Consider the following 21,714-nt stretch of genomic DNA (forward strand, 5'->3'; position numbering starts at 1 on the left):
GGGATACTCTTGGATGCAATATCAACACTCTATACACCCGTACCACAAAATCTGCAGGAACTGTGTGAATATTGGAACTGCATGGGATGGATTATCTCAGGACACCATTAGGAACCTCTACATCTCCGTGCTGAAATGTCTGGCATGTTGCCTTTCACACATTTTAATCTTTCACTGCTCCTGGTAACCTTTACCTTGCTTGTGAGTCGCATTGCAATCCAACAATTCCGTCCGAGTTCTTTTCCCGATGAGCAAAGCGCATTTACTACAAGAAATCAGCATCATTCTGTTACTTCAACCTTCAAATATAAGCACACGCATGCACACACACACACACACACACACACTCATATAGGTCATGTTGAGGTGTGACAGTATGAAGATTGATGGCTCTCTAGAGGGCTGAACACCACCTCGCTTTAAACAGACAGCTTATCAGATAAAGAAGAAGAGAGGGGAAAAGGAGAAAGGAGAGGAGAGAGGAAGGGGAAGATGAGAAAAGGTAGAGGGGAAAAAAGAAGAAAATAGAAATGAAAGAAAAGGAAAATGTGAGAAAAAAAGGAAGAGAAAACAAAAGAGTGAAAAGTAAAAAGAAACTGAAGATAAAAGTGAAAAAAAAGAAGATAGAAGAGAAGATGAGAGAGAAAAAGGAAGTGTAGAGGGGAACACGGAAAAGACATGAGAAGAAAACCGAACAGAAGAGATGAGAGGTAAAAGTAAGGGAGTGAAACAAAAGAAAAAGGAAAGAAGAAAAATGGAGGATGAGGAAAAAGGAAAATGGGAATTAAAGAAAAAGAAAATGAGAGGAAGTGAGGAAATAAAAGGAGAATCCAAAATGGGAACAAGAAGGAAGAGGACAGAGGAAAAGAGTGAGAGGGAGAAGGAAGAGAGAAGGAAGTGACAGAGAAATGTAAAAAAAGCTGAGAATAAAGGAGTACAGAGGGAAAATGAAGAGAAAGAGAGGAAAATGAGAAGGAAATATGAGATGTAAAAGCAAGAAGTAATTGGAAGAAAGATAAAATGATAAAGGAAGCCAATACAGAGAAGGAAAAGGATGTAAAGTGATGAGAGGGAAAAGAAAGTGAAAAATGGAAGAAAGACAAAAATGAGTGAAGGCTGCTAAAAGAAGGGATAAGAGGGAAACAAGAAACGGGATGGGACGCATAGAAGTTAAAAAAGGACAAGAAAGAGCAAAAGAGTAGGAAAACGGAACAGGAGGAAATTATAACAAGAAAAAAGTAAAAGTAGTGAAGGAGAGTGTGTGAGTGTGTGAGTGTGTGTGTGAGTGTGTGAGTGTGTGCTCGTTGATGTTTTTTTTTTGTTTTTTTTTAACCCTAAGACCAAAACACAGATTGTAACAGCGTCAGGCTGTATAGCGTGATGGGGGTAGTGTTTCCATGGAAACTGAGACAGATTGTTGTCAAGGCAACCTAATGACCTGCCATCCCAGGGACACACGTGGCCCCGCCCAACTCGACCCCACACTGTCTGTCCATCAGTCTGACCTTTGACACCGCCACGCACAGACAGACGGGTAGCCTGCGTCTGCTGACCATGAACCGCACTCGCTCACACTCGCACACACACACACACTCGCGCACTGAACCATGATCCGGTTTGTCTGCAGTGCGAACACACTTTGTTGGTCGATTCAGACTTTCGTCACAAATACAGGAAGTTAAGAGAGGCTTCTGTCGTTACTCGTTAAACAACAGAAGAAGCGAAAAGATCTTACACCAGCTTACACTGGTGATTCTGTATCTATTGTAACTGTAGATTAACCCTTATTATATAAGTCATTTTGCTAAATTGACAGCATTCTACAAGCCAATCAGTGTCGATTATAGTGAGACTCCGCCCACGTAAATTTATTTAGAACAGCCCTGATTAAATGTTAAAAAATATGAAACACAAATATTAACAGATTTCGATTTTTGAACAAAATTTGATTAAAAAAAAGTTTACTTAACGATACAAGGATTCAAGTATTTCAGGAGACTTTATTATCATTCAGATCATATGTGGTACATGAGGTGGAACGAAATTGAATTCACAAAGTCCAGTTACACCCAAAAGATTGATTGTTAAAATAGATAAATATAAAAGGTAAATATAAAAATAAAATAAAATAGAATAAAAATAAGCTAATAATAAAATAGATATCAAGAAAAATACACAAAATATAAAGGAGAGTAGGAAAGTAGCAGCAACATGAAGTCCGGACTGAAAGTTTTGCTATAGCAGCATGGATGAGTGTGAATGTTGTTTAAGTATGTAATTGTCCTCTTTAGGAAAATCCAAATAAAATAAAAGAGTTCAAACAAATAAAAAAACAAAACAAATGGATGGCACTGTGCTGCTTAGATTAGTAGTTTCTGGATTAGTGGATTATGGTTATGGTTCACTCCAGTCTTTAGTTATTGACCTCAGACAACTGGAATGTCATTATGGCTAACAGATAATAAATAAAAAAAAAATCAGGGTCTCAGAAAATTTAAATATTATATAAGACCAACTGGTATATTTGGCAGTGTGGGCAGTGTGCCAAATCCTGCTGGAAAATGAAATCCACATCTCCATAAAAGTTGTCAGTAGCAGAGGGAAGCATGAAGTGCTGTTAAATTTTGTGGGAAAACAAAACTGCACTGACTTTAGACTTGATATTAAAACACAGTGGATCAACACCAGCAGATGATCAGCATGTCTCTCCAAACCATCACTGATCATCAGTATTTTTTTTACATTTCATTTTTAAATCAAGGGAGCAGAGTCTGGAGGAAGAGTGGAGAGACACACAGTCCAAACTGCTCGAGGTCTAGTGTGAAGTTTCCACCAATCAGTGATGGTTTGGAGAGACATGTCATGTGCTGGTGTTGATCCACTGATTTCTGAACTCTTAAAACTTTATGAATATGAACTTGTTTTCTTTGCATTATTTGAGGCCTGAAAGCTCTGCATCTTTTTTGTTATTTCAGCCATTTCTCATTTTCTGCAAATAAATGCTCTAAATGACAATATTTTTATTTGGAATTTGGGAGAAATGTTGTCCGTAGTTTATAGAATAAAACAACAATGTTCATTTTACTCAAACATAAACCTATAAATAGCAAAATCAGAGAAACTGATTCAGAAACTGAAGTTGTCACACTTTTTTTCAGAGCTGTATGTTCTGCAGGTTATCCAATGATGCCCCCATCTGGTGGACATGCAGCATTGCAGGAACATAGAACAGTGACTCTGACACTGAGGCACTGTCTGTTAAAAACAGAACTGAACATGGTTTATATAAAAATAAGCTTGCAAAAGTTGCTTGCAAAAGTATTCATACCCCTTGAACTTTTTCACATTTTTGTCACCTTACAACCAAAAACTTAAATGTATCTTATTAAGATTTTAAATGTGATAGACCCGAAAACACGAAATAGCACATAATTGTAAAGTGAAGCAAAAAATATACATGATTTTTATGCTATATATTTTATCAAATAAAAATGAGTGTGACATGCAAAAGTATTCAGCCCCTCATGTCAATACTTGGTAGTGTCACCTTGCGCTGCAATTATTGTCTCAAGTCTTTTACGGTATATCTCTACCAGCTTTGCACATCTAGGGACTCAGATTTTTAGATATTTGCCCAATTCTTCTTTACAAAACAGCTCAAGCTCAGCCAGGTTGGATGGAGAGCATCTGTGAACAGTAATTTTCAATAGGACTTTGACTGAGCCGTTCCAACACATGAATATTCTTTAATCTAGATCATTCCACTGTTGGTATGTTGGTTGTGTAGGCTCTATTAGCCTCTTATCTCCAGTGGCGTGGCTGATTGATTCCGTTTGTAGGTGGGTTATACGTGTGAACGTGAGACGTTTGAGAGGCTGTGGTCAGTGTGTGCTCTGACCTGCATACTCCTGACTGGAGGAGGTGCGTCACACCTCACCCTGCGTGTGTGTGCGTGTGTGTGTGTGTGTGTGTGTGTGAGAGTGAGAGAGAGAGAGAAAGAGAGAGATAGAGTGGAAATACAGAGTTAAAGACGGAACACATCCTCATTACTGTTGTTTATGATCAAACTGTGCGTGGCACCACTGCCAAATGTGATAGTGATGTACAGTACAGAGTGTGTACACAGTGTGTGTGTGTGTTTGTGTGTGTGTGTGTGTCACCGCATGGCTTGTGAGTGAGTGACTCTTTCCAGCAGCCCCAGCACTTTCCAATGGCAAATGATCTCTCCCCCTCCTTCACCTCACATCACTTCATCTGTTTATCCTTTCATCTCTCTCGTCAGCATGACCACGTCCCACTCTCTTTCTCGTGCTCTCTCTCTCTCTCTCTCTCTCTCTCTCTTTTTACCCCTCTCTTCATCCCCCTCTCTTTCTCTAGGCACCACTCGCTGCCCACCACTCAGCACTTGTTTACTTCCTCCTTGCCCTGCTACTCTTTCATTCCTTCCGCCCCACTTGACTTCTACTTCTTTTGCCCCGCCCCCTGACTTGCTTTCATAATACACAAACACAAATATACTGAAAATATATTGGACTGTGTCTTAAATATGCTGACAAATTACAACTAACAACAACTAACATTTGCTAACAAACAAACTTTAATATCAGACAAACATATAGTTAGTTTTTGCTTATACTTCCATTTTCAGATTGACAAACAAACTTCAATACCAGACAAATATATGTATGTTGTTTTTGCTCATACTTCCATTTTTTAGACAAACAAACTTTAATGTCAGACAAATATATATTTAGTTTTTGCTCATACTTCCATTTTTCAGATTGACAAACAAACTTTAATATTAGACAAATAAAACCTGAGTAAATCTAAAAAGCAGTTTTTAAAATTATGATTTCATTTATTAAGGGAGAAAAAGCAATCCAAGAAAAAGCAATCCAAACCAACCTGCCCGTATGTTAAAAAGTAATTTCCTCCTCATGAAATAACCGTGATTATTTAGTATCATTTAGTTCCAAACCCGCAATGTGATTGGCTGAGAGGCGTTCTATGAGTGCTGTTATTAGCTGGTAATGCACTGTAACCGAAGCGCTCCATGTATTACTCCGCCACATACAGGTAACCTAGCAACAATGCAGCCTCTACAAACCAAGAGTTCCTATTTTCTCCTCCTCTTTAACTCAAAATCTTTTAATAAACAGCGATATTAGATCTGTGGTATAATCACAATAATACACTCAAGGTTTGTGCTGTAATGTGTACTATTGGCGCTGCTGTGCAGCATGTGCTGCTAGCAACATGTGCCAATATTACATGTTATAGCACTCCGTCTCTTGTATTATTGCTTAATTAACAACATTTTTGAAAAGCTAAATTTAAAGTCACTTGTCACAACCAGGCCTAATTACTGCCAGATCTGTAGAATCAGGAAATCACTAATAGAACTAATAGAACCTGTCTGACAACATGAAGCAGGACAGGAACAAATGAGAAAACAAAGCCATGGACATCTATCAGTCTGAAAAAGGTCAAAAAGTCATTTCTTAAGCTTTGTGACTCCAGAAGACCTCAGTGAAAACTATTATTCACAAATTAAGAAAGTATGGAACACTGGTGAACCTTGCTAGGAGTGACCGGCCTACCGAAATTACTCCCAAAGGTCATGAACAACTCATCCAGGAGGTCACAAAAGAACCCAGAAACAACATCTAAGGAACTGCATGTCTTACCTGCCTCTATTAAAGTCATGGTGGTGGAAGTGTGATGGTCTCGTGCGGCTTTGCTGCTTCAGGGCCTAGACAACTTGCTGTAAAAGATGGAACCAAGAATTCTGCTCTCTACCAGAAATTTACAGGACTCTGTTTGTGACCTCAAGCTCAGGTGTACTTGGGTTCTGCAGCAGGACAATGATCTAAAGCACACCAGCAAGTTCACCTCTGAAGAGAGGAACAAAATTCCTCCACAGAGATGTAAAAGATTCATTGCCAGTTACAGTAAAGCTTTAATTTAGTTAGGGGCAAATCCTTTTTTACATAAGGTCTGGCTAGTTTGGATAGATTATGTTCTTAATAAAAAAATATATTATTTAAAAACTGCTTTTTGCATTTAATAAGGTCATATTTGTCTAAAATGTGTTTGATCTGCATAAAAGGAAATATGCCAAAAAAAAAGAAATCTGTAGAGGGCAAATATTTTTTCACGGCACCAAAACTGGCAGCTCCTATAGTGTCTGGACATTCTATTTTACATACTAAATAATTCATAGTGGATACTGAACACTCTATATTACATATTGAATGTTTCATAGTGGATACTTAACACTTTATAATACATACTGAATAATTCATAGCAGAAACTAAACATTTTATATTATATAGTAAATAATTAATAATGGATAGTACACATTATATATTACATACTGAATAAGTCATAGTGGATACTGAAAACTCTACATTACATATTGAATGTTTCATAGTGGATACTTAACATTTTATATTATATGCAGAATAATTCATAGTGGATAATGAATATTTTATATTATATAGTAAATAATTCATAGTGGATAGTAAACACTATATATTACATACTGAGTAAGTCATAGTGAATAGTAAACACTGTATATTACATACTGAATAAATCATAGTGGATACTGAACTCTCTATTACATACTGAATAAATCATAGTGGATACTACATGCTGATGCTACATGCTGAATAATTCATAATGGATATTGAACCTTCTGTATAATATACTGAATAATTTATAGCGGATACTGGACACTGCATATTACACACTGAATAAATCAAAGTGAATACTGAATACTCTATATTACATACTGAATAGTTCATAGTGGATACTAAACATTCTGTAATAAATTCAGAATAATGGTGTATATTACTACTTAATTAATGAGTACTTATTATTATATTTATTCTATATTTAAGTGTATAATAAGGGGTTAACTGTATCAGTTGTGTGTCAGTGTTACAGTGCTGTACAGTGACAGTGCTGCTGCTGCTGCTGTGGAGGGAAAGTTTGAGCTGTCTGCTCTGTGGGGTGAGGAAGTGGGCAGGGCGGGGGCGTGGGTGGAGGGAGGTGTAGGAGGAGGTGAAGGAGGGCGAGAGGGAGGAGAGAGGGAGGAGTGATTTTTTCTTTCTTTCCTCCCCTACACCAAACCCACAACCAAAACTACATTATCAGTTTGTTCCTTCTTATTGGCCGCACATTAACAGGGGCAAAGAGCGCGCGAGAGAGAAAGAGAGAGAGAGAGAGTGAGAGAGAGAGAGAGAGAGAGAAAGAGAGCAGTGTGTGAATGAGTAAAAGGAAGAGAGACAGAGATAGAGAGAAGACAGAAGAGGGCAAACATCATTATCATCATGACCAAGACTGCTCACATAGCAGCTATGGATTACTCTCACTTGTGGTTGCCAGGTATGTGTTAATGTGTGCTGGGTTGCCAGGTATGTTTGATTGTGTGCTGGGTTGCCAGGCTGTGTTTATCTGTGTGCAGTAATGCTAATGAAGCAGAAGGCCAGACAGAGCGGTGTCTCACATCATTCAAGATGGATTATAAAATTAGTTTCATACAGATATGAGCAGCTAAAAAAATATGTGTGTGTGTGTCTGTGTGTGTGTGTGTGTGTGGGATCTGAGCTGGCAAATGAAATCCGCTAGAGCTACCATACTTTTGGTGTGTCTCTGTATCCAGAATGAATTTCCAATAATAATAATAATATCCAGTATGACCTTCTAATAACATTAATGTCCAGAATTAATTTTTAATACAATATCCAGAATGAATTTCTAATGTTGTTTTTTTCCAGAATAAAGCTCTAATAACATTAATATCCAAAGTGAAGCTCTAATAACATTAATATCCAGTATGATTTTCAAATTAAATTAATATCTTTAATTAATTTCTAATAAAAATGATGTCCAGTATGAACTTCTAAAAACATCCCTATCCAGAATGAAACTTTAATAACATTAAAATCCAAAATAAATTTCTAATAAGAGTAATATCCAGTATGAACTTCTAACAATAGTATCCAGTATGAACTTCTAACAATAGTATCCAGAATGAATTTCCAAAAACAATAATATCCTAAATAAATTTCTAATAACAGTAATATCCAGTATGAAGCTCTAATAACAATAATATCCACTCGTTTATTGTATTACTATATTTGGACAATATATTTGTTATAGAAATAATTGCAACAAACAATAATGCTATAATAAAGTCAATTTTATAGCAACTACATAATGATAATATAATAGCATAATAATGCAGTTACTCACTTTAAAAAAATTACAACTTATTTTAAATATATATTTTATGCAAAATAACTGCACACTGTTCACACTGTGCAGACTTAACATCCAGCAATACAGAGAACAGAACTGGACTTATTATAAAATGTATTATTATTGTTAATATTAATATTAGCATTAACAGATTTCATTTACATTGTGTGAATATTTAATGATGTTAATAAGTAAAGCATTTAGTGTAAATAAAATCATGTTCATTTAGCATAGAGTAGTCAAATATAAGTATGAAGTATATAAATAAAATATAAGTCATATTTTTTTCAGTCTTCTGGAAATCTCACACTTTGTTGGAGATACGTGGTTTTGTTCTGATAGTGAAGTAGAATAATGATGTTCTTATTGAAAAACCTGCTGACTTTTGGTACAGTATTGGGATGTGTGTGTATGCAGATATATGAGGGTATGTAGAAATATGTGTACCATAACTGTAATATTTAATTCACTATGATATTTAATTCGTACCTTGCAGATGGTTTAAGGTCCAGGCCGATACATTGCTTTTCTGATAAAAACCACACAGTATTAGGTAGAGCTTTGTATTGACAAGAACTTGGCGATATGATATGTATCACAATATAGGGGTTCAATGTATGATTCAATATATTGCAGTGAACAGCGGATACTGTAAGCAAAATTATAGAAAAAGCACTATTGTCATAGTTAAAGCTAGTTAATAGCATAATCATAATTAAAATTTGAATAAAAGAAAAGTTAACTTTTTATCCAATCAGAAACATGATCTGGGATCTGGTCTGATGAGTACAACACTGCTGTCTAAACCCTCTGTTGCATGAATTACATATTTGGGGAGAAAAAAAATCATACCAAAAATCATATATGTGGTCATTGTGCATATAATAGAGATATATTAATATAAGCAAAATAACAGGCAAAAAAAAAAACTAAAAAATAAACAGCTAAAAATACTTGTTTACATATTCTTGCATATAGACATTTTTTTATTTATGACCCAAACTTTTTTCAGACAATTTATTTTATTTTGGTAATAAGCTAATTTTTTAAAACAGCTAAAAATATTTCTTTACATATTCTTGCACATATTCATATTTTGTATTACCCACCTTATTGTATAGGATATAGATATGCCTTGTAAAATTATTTAACAAATAAGGTATGGTATAGAATGGTGTGATATCCAATAGATGGTTTATTGCTTAAGGGCAACATCATGTCATAGAGCAGGGGTGTCCAAACTTTTTTTGTTGGGGGCCAGAAGGAGGAATATGTTTGAAGTCACGGGCCACAGACTCTGTAATAAAACAAATAATGAAATATACCACTTTAAATAAAAAAGACTCTTTGGCCCCGTTTTTCTGCGCTAGAAATGCGCACCCTCTCCAATTTTAGACTCTTTTACCCCGTTTTTCTGCACTAGAAATGCGCACCCTCTCCAATTTTAGACTCTTTTACCCCTTTTTTTTGCGCTAGAAATGCGCACTCTCTCTGCTTTTAGACTCTTTTACCCCGTTTTTCTGCGCTAGAAATGCGCAACCTCTCTGCTTTTAGACTCTTTAACCCCGTTTTTCTGCGCTAGAAATGCGCACCCTCTCCAATTTTAGACTCTTTTACCCCTTTTTTTTGCGCTAGAAATGCACACTCTCTCTGCTTTTAGACTCTTTGGCCCGTTTTTCTGCGCTAGAAATGCGCACTCTCTCCGCTTTTAGACTCTTTTGCCCCGTTTTTCTGCGCTAGAAATGCACATTCTCTCCGCTTTTAGACTCTTTGGCCCGTTTTTCTGCGCTAGAAATGCACACTCTCTCCGCTTTTAGACTCTTTTGTCCCGTTTTTCTGTGCTAGAAATGCGCACCCTCTCCACTTTTAGACTCTTTGGCCCGTTTTTCTGCGCTAGAAATGCACACTCTCTCCGCTTTTAGACTCTTTTGTCCCGTTTTTCTGCGCTAGAAATGCGCACCCTCTCCACTTTTAGACTCTTTGGCCCGTTTTTCTGCGCTAGAAATGCGCAACCTCTCCACTTTTAGACTCTTTTGCCCCGTTTTTCTGCGCTAGAAATGCACATTCTCTCCGCTTTTAGACTCTTTGGCCCGTTTTTCTGCGCTAGAAATGCGCACTCTCTCTGCTTTTAGACTCTTTGGCCCGTTTTTCTGCGCTAGAAATGCGCACTCTCTCCGCTTTTAGACTCTTTGGCCCGTTTTTCTGCGCTAGAAATGCACACTCTCTCCGCTTTTAGACTCTTTTGCCCCGTTTTTCTGCGCTAGAAATGCGCACCCTCTCCACTTTTAGACTGTTTTGCCCCGTTTTTCTGCTCTAGAAATGCACATTCTCTCCGCTTTTAGACTCTTTGGCCCGTTTTCCTGAGCTAGAAATGCACACTCTCTCTGCTTTTAGACTCTTTGGCCCGTTTTTCTGCGCTAGAAATGCACACTCTCCGCTTTTAGACTCTTTGGCCCGTTTTCCTGAGCTAGAAATGCGCACCCTCTCCACTTTTAGACTGTTTTGCCCCGTTTTTCTGCTCTAGAAATGCACATTCTCTCCGCTTTTAGACTCTTTGGCCCGTTTTCCTGAGCTAGAAATGCACACTCTCTCTGCTTTTAGACTCTTTGGCCCGTTTTTCTGCGCTAGAAATGCGCACTCTCTCCGCTTTTAGACTCTTTTGCCCCGTTTTTCTGCTCTAGAAATGCGCACCCTCTCCGCTTTTAGACACTTTTACCCCGTTTTTCTGTGCTAGAAGTGCGCACCCTCTCTGCTTTTAGACTCTTTGGCCCGTATATAGAGGGGAATTTAACTGATGAATCACCAATATTCTCATAGATTATTTGTATAGTCTTTAAATGTTATATTAGGAATGTGGTGATGCTCTAAATTATAGGGACATATAGATTCCGAGACCAAGTGTAGGATCTACAGTGCAGTGGATCCTTTACATGCTGTAAGTTGTGAAGTGGGCGGAGCCTCCTTGAGCATTAGTGAAAGTCTTGAGGGTACCCATGACCCGTCACCAGTTCACTTTAGTAGTTATTGAGCACTGAATACCATAAACACCCCAATTTCTCCTGCTTTAACACATCAACTACAAGAACTGACTGTTCACTCGCTGACTAATAATATAATCATATATCCTCCACTAAACAGGAGCCACTGGAAGCAGATCATCATAGTTCACAGGTCACGTCACCTGTCAACATCTGTGGCAAACACTTTACTTGACCCGTTATGCGAAACCCTGACATAACCGTAACCATACTATATCATGTCTGACGTCATAATCTCTCAGTGTATCTTACAACCTACACACAGCACATTCACACTTTCATCATAATAACTAGACAAAGATACAAATAACACAGAGAACTCTGTAACTGTTAAAAGTCGTTTCTGTAGAAAAATTACAGATAAAGCCAGAGAGTGATGAGCATTGTTTCCTACACCTTCAAAAGACTTCAAAAGACTGGAGAAAACTGATACAGGAAGAGTCACGTCTGGCTGACCCACATGGCAACAGCTTTAGCCTTTAGCCTTAGCCTTCAGATTTACATGACTGGACTGAGTCTCAGTTTCAGCAGAGAGAAAACTTAGAACTAGAGTTAGTCCGACAGATAAAGAACTGCAGTAATAAAGTCAATGATAAGATTAAAAAAATAAAAATCATCTATACATATGGGCTATACAGCACGTCTACTGGACTACCAAATAAATAAGGTTGTTTTAAAACTTTTGACCTACGAAGTCTTTGGAAATGGAATGAGTGTGCTGGCCAATGTTCAGCTTCACTCACATTTATATTACTGATCTGTCTCAGTAAAGAAGAGCTACTTCTTTACCAAATGGCCAAAATCAAGGTTATTAGAAACAGTTTATCCCGCTTTTGTTAGATTTTGGAGTGAGAACTGTTGTGAGAATTTGATTGAATTCAGTGACAAGAATAATAGTGAGGATAGTCAGGATGTTGGATGCTTGCTATCAGCTGCCAGAGCCCTGAAACAGCACAATTGGCCTTGCTCTCTCTGGGTGGGTAGAATTAGGTATTTTTCCTCATCACTCCTAGGGTGATGTTGTTCAGCACAAGGCATCTGTGAGCTGATGTATTAGAACTGTGTAAAATTAAGTGTACTAACCTTTGTTAATCTGACCCCGCTCTGTTATTTTACACTGACAGAACACAGAGTCGCTGTCCTTCCCAGTCTCTTCCACTGTGTGATAATATCACTGACAGTTGGCGACCCATTCTTTCACTAATGTCTGTTAAAGCAGTCTGCATGACTAGATGCTTGATTTTTGAACACCTGTGATCATGGAAGTGATTGGTGATTGGTGTATTTGAGGGTCAATCGAGATTTGCGAGTATATTTTGATAAAAATCTTTTGTTATTTTTTAAAACAAATAATCTTTATTGGATCATTTTTGAAAAATAATGTTCATTTTATTATTTTGTCAGTAATAATAATGCTTGTTGCATATTTTAGGTACAGCTTATGCAGAAAGTCTAAACTAAATAACATTCAACTTGAATTAACATGAAAAAAAAAATTTATAGAAGTTTTGTGTTGGTTCTATCAACAGCTATGTTCATTTGTCAGGAACAGTAATGCTGTTAATGGGTCAGTTTGAACCGGTTCATGTATAATTATCCAAAAGAAACCTAAAAAATCCTAAAAAGCAGTGTGAATATTTCATTACTAACTCTAACTACTATTTTTCTATCAATATTTAGTGCAATGATGTCCCTTACCTATAACAGGTAATGGTTCAATTAGGATAATTCACTTATTTTTCATAAAAAAATACATGTCTAAACTTTTTTTTAATGTTTCATTACTTTTATTACTTTTGAAACATATAAAACATAATAATTTGACATAACATTGAAACCTAACATTGCAATTTAGTTTTAGTGTTTTTTAGTTTTTGCAGGGGGTGGTTTTTTGCAAATATGTGAGATGAACCATTTTCATATTATAAGTTGATTACACGTATTAAAGCAAGCAGAAGAAGTTTTACACTGAAAAAAAAATACTTTTAAATATTTTTGCAAGATCTTCAAACTTTAAAATGGGTCAGTTTGACCCAGAACATAACAAGAGGGTTAATTTAACTCTTTAGGAGTTGAATTTAACACTGTCCTAGATAACATAATATATGGTGCAACCCACAATAGTGTTAAAATAACTCTATCAAAAGAGTAACAAATTTAGGGTTAATTCAGTATTGTATTGAGTCATATATGTTTATTTCATATATATATATTTGAATTTTTATTTTTTTATATTGTCTGAACTTCACCCAGAGTACCATACCAGAGTATCTATAACACATTATTAAATGTGAACTATAACACAGAATAAATTACCTTTTTATCCTATTAAAACTTTATTTAGAACAAGAGAAAGCAGTGGTTCCCCCATAACACTATAACTCTTGTGTGGAGACCCTTATCCACCATCCAACCCAACACCAAGAGGGTAAATTAAGCTCCACCAGGGAGCAGAATCAGGAGGCAAAGCCTGTCAGACAGAGTTGAATTTTAACTCTATAATATTATTTATCACTAAGAGTTGTTAGAAAAACTCACAGAGAGTTAAAACATGTTTTGTTTTGTTTTTAACTCTGATTTTTAAACTGTGGTCTTTGCTGTGTATATGTAGCCCAACTAGGAACCATAATGCTTCACCATGGGTTCCATATTGGTTCCACACATATTGATGCCACATATTTATTTTAGAGAGGAGTTAAACATGGGCATGGACATCTATGTTGTACACTGTACTTATGACCTAGATAAGTATTAGGTGGGCAGTAACAACACATGTACAAAACCCACTCAGAGCCCATGCCCACCTGGAACCCACCAGGAACCCACCTCGCCCACGTTCCACGTTCCACCCATGTACACGTCTCATAAGCATATTAACTGGAAAATCATTTGTCATAAAATTATTTTTTTTCCCAAAAATATGTCATTTTAGTTATTTCAGTAGAAATATCTGTGATATACCTCTAAAATAACACAGCATAATTATATCCAACATGTATAATAAAAGCACTGCACATAGTGAGGTCACATCCTTTGGTGGTAAATTTGTGGAAGGCAGTGAGCTATCAGAAATTTTAACAATTATTAACAATGACAAATTATCTGAGACAAATCTGATACTGTGATATTAAATTAATCTAAATATAAAAAACTATCAGTTTGTAATAAACGATAATGTGTTGAAATTCCTAAAATTACATTTTTAGATGTGTAGAATCAGAGTATATAGGATTCAGATTGAGGTTAGAATTAGAGCTGTGTATTGGCAAGAACTTACTTAAGGTTTCAATTCAATATATATATTGCGATTATGTAAGCAAGGCAATATATTGTGATTGTTTAAACAAAATTCTGGAAAAAACATCATAGTATAAAAAGCAAACAATCATATTTATAAAATCTGAAAAAAAGAAAGGTTTACTTTTTATCCAATCAGAACAGTGGGATCTAATGAGTACAACACTGCAATATAATTGGTGGGGTTGAACTGTCTGCCACCAATCTTTACATGTAAACTAATAATTAAAAACTAATCATTTAAATACTCTTTTTTATCATTATTTGCTACAATACAATGCAATACGATTGTTTGTTTGTTTGTTTGTTTGTTTGTGTTTTGTGCCATATCAGCAATATATTGGCTATTTTATGGCATCAACAATGTTTGTGACTTGAGCATCACAGAGAAAATTAAGTATTTTAGCTGGCGAAATCTTTTCAGTTAGTTATTTCATATTTTTAATATGGATACGATATGGTATGTTACTATAGCATACAATATGTTTCAATACAATACAATACAATATGATATGTTACGATATGATATGAAATTAAGATATGGTACAATATGATATGGATACGATATGGTGCGGTACGATACGGTACGATGCAATATGGATACAATGCAATACACTATGGATACAATATGGATACGATTTGATGTGATATGATGCCATACAATACGGTACTATGCAATAAAATATAGATACAATATGGATTCGAATCGATACAATACCATACGATATGTTACTGTACAATAAAATAAATGTTACAATATGATATAACAATATTTTAAGATATGGTACAGTACGAGTAAAATACTGTATGATAGAATACTTTACGATAAAGATATAGAATGAATACAATACAATATGTTACAATATGACAATATGTGACGATACGGTAAGATGCACTACAATATCGATACGATGCGCTAAAATAATAATATGATATGCTTCAACAACAATATTTCAGTTTAAATCAATATATAGATATACACCATGCAGAGATTAGACGTAAATAATTGAAATTGCCAAATCTGTTACTGGTTTAATGGTTTATACAGATGAATTAGTTAAATCTGTCCATAGCTGAAATGTAACTACAATTATAGAATGGACCATAAACCTATATGATTGTTATTATTTTGTTTATTAATTGTTAATAAACTGTTAGCGGGACAGGCTAGTTGGAGCCTAGAGGCCACACTGGCCTGAATTAGTGTGTGTGTGTGTGTGCTCATCTCTGTATATCTGTGTGTGTGTGTGATTATTAATAGACATTCTGACAGTAAGGGTTTGGTTTAACACATTGTGCTCACCCTAGTCTGAGGGGAAATAGAGAGGGAAGTGAGACGCAGGCTTTCGGCCTCTAACACACCAACTTCATCACGAATGATAGACTCCACCATCACTTCATTAACTTATCCAGCGTCTCCACCACACTGCACGCTGCTTTACACTGCCCTGAGATCGTATACACAAGGGTATATACTCTTGTTTTTACTTACTACAATTATATCAGCTCCATTAATCATATAGAACAACCTTATAGTTCTATTATAATTACAGAATGTAGTCCTGTATTTGTTTTTCTGCATATTTTATTTATTTAATTTATTTAATTATCCTCCTTTCAACCTTACCTTAAGGATGAGTCCATCTATCTATGGTGGTTTATCCAGGACCCCCTCCAGGATAGACCACCACAGAGCAGCTATTATTATTTGATATACAGCATCAAGCTCAGAAACTCTCAATCAAATTCAATTTTTTAAGTTTACATATAAAGATTAGTATGAGACAACAGTTTATTTCAACTGCTAGATAACAGTGTTGTGTTATAACAGTGTTTATATGTGTTTATACTATAACAGTTTGGCTAAAATTTGTATTACCTTGCTTACAGTGTGGCAATAATTTAAATTGTAACCTCTGTTGTGTGTCAGGGTGCATATAGATATGAGGTTAAGCATATGCTGTAACTTCAAGTACACTCTAGCTGCTACGCAGCTATTAAACATGGTGGTGGTAGCATTGTGCTCTGGGGCTGCACAAAGTCAATACAATACAATACAATACAAAACAATACAAAACAATACACATTTATAGTCAGTGAGTTCTTTGAACTTTGTTTTGCATCCCACAAAGGCTCTATTACAAGTATCGTCAATATTATACATATCATATTATACAAACAAACAAACAAAAAATATACACTCACACCCAAACTAAACATCTACACCATGGGTCGGCAATAGGTAGCCCGCGGGCCAGTGAGGTTGTTTGAACTATAATGAACGATAATGGAAAAATAATAATAATAAAATGCTTCTCATGAGAGCTTTTGTTTACATTCCTCTCCTGTTTCTCTGTCGCGCTCGACGTGACTTTAGTTTTCGCTCGTTCTCGTTTTTCCGCCCTATGTCTTTTTATGAAAGTTTTTTTCCCGACTGTGTCCCAGTTCGACATGGCACAGGGTCGATCCCGTGGGAGGAGCGGTGCACCGAAAAAAATTATGTGTAAAATTTACTTTAAAAATATTCTGCAACTGTATTTGCTTTTTTTAAGTAAATTTAATTTCAGATAAATTTAAGTAACTTCAACTCAGTTTCAAGACATTAATGTAACATAGAGTAAATAAGTGAACTGAACTTCAGTCAATCCTTTCTTGCAGAAAGTTGCAAAACTTTTTTGAAGTAAATTTTACGCATCATTTTTTTCAGTGTGTGTTTACTTATTTATTTTTCCTTTTTTCTTGTGTTTACCTGCTTTGGGATGAACTGTTCTTCAATTGGGTTCAACAACCCTCTGGGCTGGAGAGCTACTAGTCTTTAGCGCTCCATCCCATTACCCTTTATTTTCCAACTTTTTTTTTTGTAGCTCGTGACCAAACTTAATTGCTGATCCCTGATCTACACCATGTGTTCTATTCATCGACATACACCCTCGATTAAGCAGCTCCTAAACCTGTTCTATTTTATCTTTGTTATCTAAATCATTTATTTTAAGGTAACAGAACATATTTTTCATACACCACGTGTTGGTTCATACAATACGCTCCATGCTAGTCTTTCCTTTCCAGTCCTGGCGGTTCTGTGAACTGCGTGCTGAAGGTTAGAGACATCAGTGGTGGATAGTAGATGGGGAATCCAGTAAGAGAGGGAACTCTGCAGACTGTGACGGACCCGCACACACTCACTCTAACCCAAATCTGCACCTGCTCGGGTTGTGCAATCTGGAAGTGTTGTCGAAACCTCACTCTAAGCTTTCTGGCCAGAACACTGCCAGCACAGCACGCTGTGGACTTCTGCGTTTTCTCCCAGCGAGGCCGAGGGAACGAGGGGGCGGCGGAGGGGCTTTCCTCTCGCTGTACTTCCTCCAATCCCCAGCTTAGCACTGTCTGGAAAAGCATTGCATGGCCTGCAAAACGTCTAACAGCAGCAATACACTGACCAGCCACAGTAGTTTCACTGCAAAATATTATTTCCAGACAAGTGAAACCAACTCTGATGAGGGTTAATAGATAATATGTCACTTTTAAATATTATTTAAATATTATTTTATTATTGGACATATCTAGTTGAACTCCTTTTCTACTTGTTAGAAATTCAGCCATCAGAAATCATAAATTAGGAGTCAGGCCTACCACCTTTCACCACTTAAAAACAATGAGTTTATAGATGTTCAAAGCCATCAAACCAAACTGAACTGCTTGAATTTTTGCACCAGGAGTAAAGGCATAAAGTTATCCAAAAGCAGTGTGTAAGACTGATGGAGTAGAACATGATGCCAAGAAGCATGAAAACTGTGATTAAAAACCAGGGTTATTTCTCCAAATATTAATTTCTAAATTCTTAAAACGTTATCAATATGAACTTGTTTTCTTTGTATTATTTGAGGTCTGAAAGCTCTGCATCTTTTTCATTATTTTAGCCATTTCTCATTTTCTGCTAATAAATGCTCAAAATGACAATATTTTTATTTGGAATTTGGGAGAAATGTTGTCTGTAGTTTATAGAATAAAATATCAATGTTCATTTTATTCAAACATAAACCTATAAATAGCTAAATCAGAGAATCTGATTTAGAAACTGAAGTGGTCTCTTAATTTTGAATAAAGAACAAATAGTTTCGCATATTGGCACAAGTTGGGACGCAACATTTCATTGCCAAATTAAGGACGCTCTGTGGCACTGGTGGCAAACCTGTACCAAAGGTTTAAATTACAGAAAATTTATTACCTAATTTAAAATGTTGAAATCGATTCTTTTTGGCCTCAGTAAATGTATTTTCAAAAAAGGGTGCAGAATCCCTCCACCCGTTAAACATGGGGGCGGATGTATCGCTGTTTGAGTTTATGTTAAATAGTACTGAGAGCTTTAGGTATGGAGTACAGTGACAGTAAATGAGCATCTTCACTGCGGCGTGTCGTTGTTGGGCTCAGCGTGTGGTTTATCAGCTTGTCTTCTTAACATAAGAAGCGTAAAGGAAGGGAGCGAAGTGAAAGACAGATAGCCAGGGGTGGGGGGTGCTGGGGAGGGGGGGTGAGAGTTTAATATGCAGGTGGCCGATATAATTAGTCAGTCGTTGGGCCTATTTGCATATATTTCACAAAAGGGAAGTAAGTGTGTCTGTATGAGAAAATGTGTGTGTGTGTGCATCTGTGAACGTGTGTTTATTTTAAAGGAAGAACAACGTCTGCACTGCTCAGTCTTTATCTGTAACACCCTGAAAATATATTTATTTATATATATACAAACACTTTTCTTAATATATATATATATGTACCAGCACCAGTCAAAAGTTTAGACACGCCTCTTCCCATTCAGTGTGTTTTGTTTTCTTTTTTATGATTTTTTTACATTGTAAATTGAATATTGAAGACTATATAAAAGCTGAAAAAGGTTTATACTTTAGATTCTTCTAAAATTAGCAGCATTTCTCTTCTCAGCATCTTGGAGGAGGAGTTCCTGGAGGTGCTGAACAATAGTATAAGTATACTTTTTTTTCTCGCTGTAAAGCACCATCTCAGAGTTCCATATGTGTTCCTTAATTGTGTTTAATTTTTTTATCTAATATTTTAGAAAAGAAATTAAATAAAGAAAAAAAGAAAAAAAATGAATGAGAAGGTGTGCCCAAACTTTTGACTTGTACTGTATATAAATGAATACTATATACTGTATATATCCAGACTACATATACAGTTAATTTTATACATATATACAGGTAGTATTATATACACAGTCAAAGGCTTTTGGTCAAAATCAGTCGCATTCATCTTATTGGTTCCTATAAAGATAGATAGATAAATTAATTCATTCATTCATTCATTAGAATAGAATAATAATGTGCCTTTTCTCTGAAGCTGCAGCTGAGTGCATTCGTCCCAGAGGACCACTGCTGGGACCGTCCCAGGGGTCTCGAGGGGTGAGCAAGTATAGGAAAAGTTACGATAAAAGCTGATGTAATATTAAAGAGCCTATAATCTACTTTTCCACTGAAAAACCTTTTTTTTACCAAAATCAATCATATAAGTTTATATATTTTTTACCACTTTAAAATCATTTTTTTATGTTTTAAAAGTAAAAGTACGTAAATCAGCTTTGTCCTCATTGGCTGTGCTGCATTGTGGCTCACTGAAAAATCAGCTAGATCTTAAATGGTTCTCATAACGACAGTGTTAATATGATATAGTGTTAAGATATATAAATATTTTGGGGTTTTTTAAGCAATATTTCTCATTTTCAACTGTATTGTTTGCATTAATGGCCTGTTAAACACTAGGGACTGAAGGGTGTGCTTTAAAACACATTAATAATATGTGTGGTTAAGTTTCACTAGGTGTAAGCCATCGAAAAAAAACTGGCTTATTTTAGTTTTTAAGGCCTTCACAAGTGTCTGACACTGTTCAAATTAGCACAGCACCACATGCTATATAACATTTACAACATAACAGCTTGTAGTTATAGAGAACCTGTATAGTGGAACAGTGTTCAAAATAGATAAATAGAACTTTAATATCAGACAAAGATAACCTAAATAAATATAAAAAGCACTTTTTAAATAATCATTTTATTTATTAAGGGAGAAAAAACTAAATCTAAACCAATCTTGTCTTTTGAAAAAAAAAAACACCCTTGGCGGCAACAACTGCAATCAAGCTTTACTAATAACTGACAATGGGTCTTCCCATCTCTGTGGAGGAATTTTGTTCCACTCTTCTTTACAGAATTGTTTTAATTCAGACACATTGGAGGATTTTCCTGCATAACATTCTGATTACGATCATTTCACAGCATCTCAATCAGACTTTGACTAGGCCTCTCCAAAACCTTCATTTAGTTTTTTTTTTTTTTAAAGTCATTTAGAGGTGAACTTGTTTGTGTGTTTTGGGTCATTGTCCTGCTGCAAAACCCAAGTACACCTGAACTTGAGGTCATGAACAGATGGTCGTACATTCTCCTTCAGAATTGCTGGTTTCATCTGTTGCAGCAAGTTGTCCAGGCCCTCAACATAAACCCAATTAGCTTACTGGTAACACTGTGAGAGGATGTGGGTCAGGTTGGTGCTAGTGGGGAAACGCCCTAAAGGAAAAGAAAAAGGAAATAATTGAGGTTAATGGTGGATCAGCCTGTCCGTTAACTGTGGAGCTTCAAAAGTGGCAATGGTAATTAGGGAAATTGTGCTACTTGCTGGCAAATGGCAGAAAAGTGCTTAAACTTTTTTATTTAATTTTTTTTCTATTCCTTTTATTTATTCTATCTACTGATTTAACTTTTTTATTTCATTTTTATCATTTCTATTTATTTCTGTCTTTCTTTATAATCATGGTGTTATTTTTAGCTACTTCATATTTGGTCCTCTATTTCTTTCTAATTCATTTGTGTTTGTTATCTTCTATTATTCTAATTAATTATTATTCTTAATAACATTTAAGCATGTCTGCTTTTGTTTATTTTTTTCTGAATAATGTGATTTCTTCTTAATTGAATCTTATGTTGTTTGCTTTTCTAATGCTTTTATCATTTTGTTTTTATTGCTTTGTTTATGAAGTTTCTTATCTTAGCTTTCCTGATTAAATACTTTATTTTATTTATTTATTTTTTATTATTATTATTAACAGTCACTTT

The 21,714-nt window shown here is 35.7% G+C and overlaps 1 protein-coding gene across 4 annotated transcripts in view; it reads left to right on the forward strand.

Moving 5' to 3' along the window:
- pou2f2a (POU class 2 homeobox 2a) overlaps positions 1-21,714 on the forward strand; it is a 96,472-nt gene that overhangs the window by 49,325 nt on the left and 25,433 nt on the right. The window contains exon 1 of one of the 4 annotated variants that reach the window (XM_049480723.1): positions 7,157-7,389. The exons of the other annotated variants lie outside the window; for them this stretch is intronic. Within the exon in view, the coding sequence (XP_049336680.1) occupies positions 7,335-7,389 (55 nt within the window). The 5' untranslated portion in view covers positions 7,157-7,334. Of the gene's footprint in view, positions 1-7,156; positions 7,390-21,714 lie in introns of those variants that run through there. 4 annotated transcript variants of the gene reach the window in all.

Source organism: Astyanax mexicanus, chromosome 6 (genome assembly GCF_023375975.1).
Source record: "Astyanax mexicanus isolate ESR-SI-001 chromosome 6, AstMex3_surface, whole genome shotgun sequence".
Lineage (NCBI taxonomy): Eukaryota > Metazoa > Chordata > Actinopteri > Characiformes > Acestrorhamphidae > Astyanax > Astyanax mexicanus.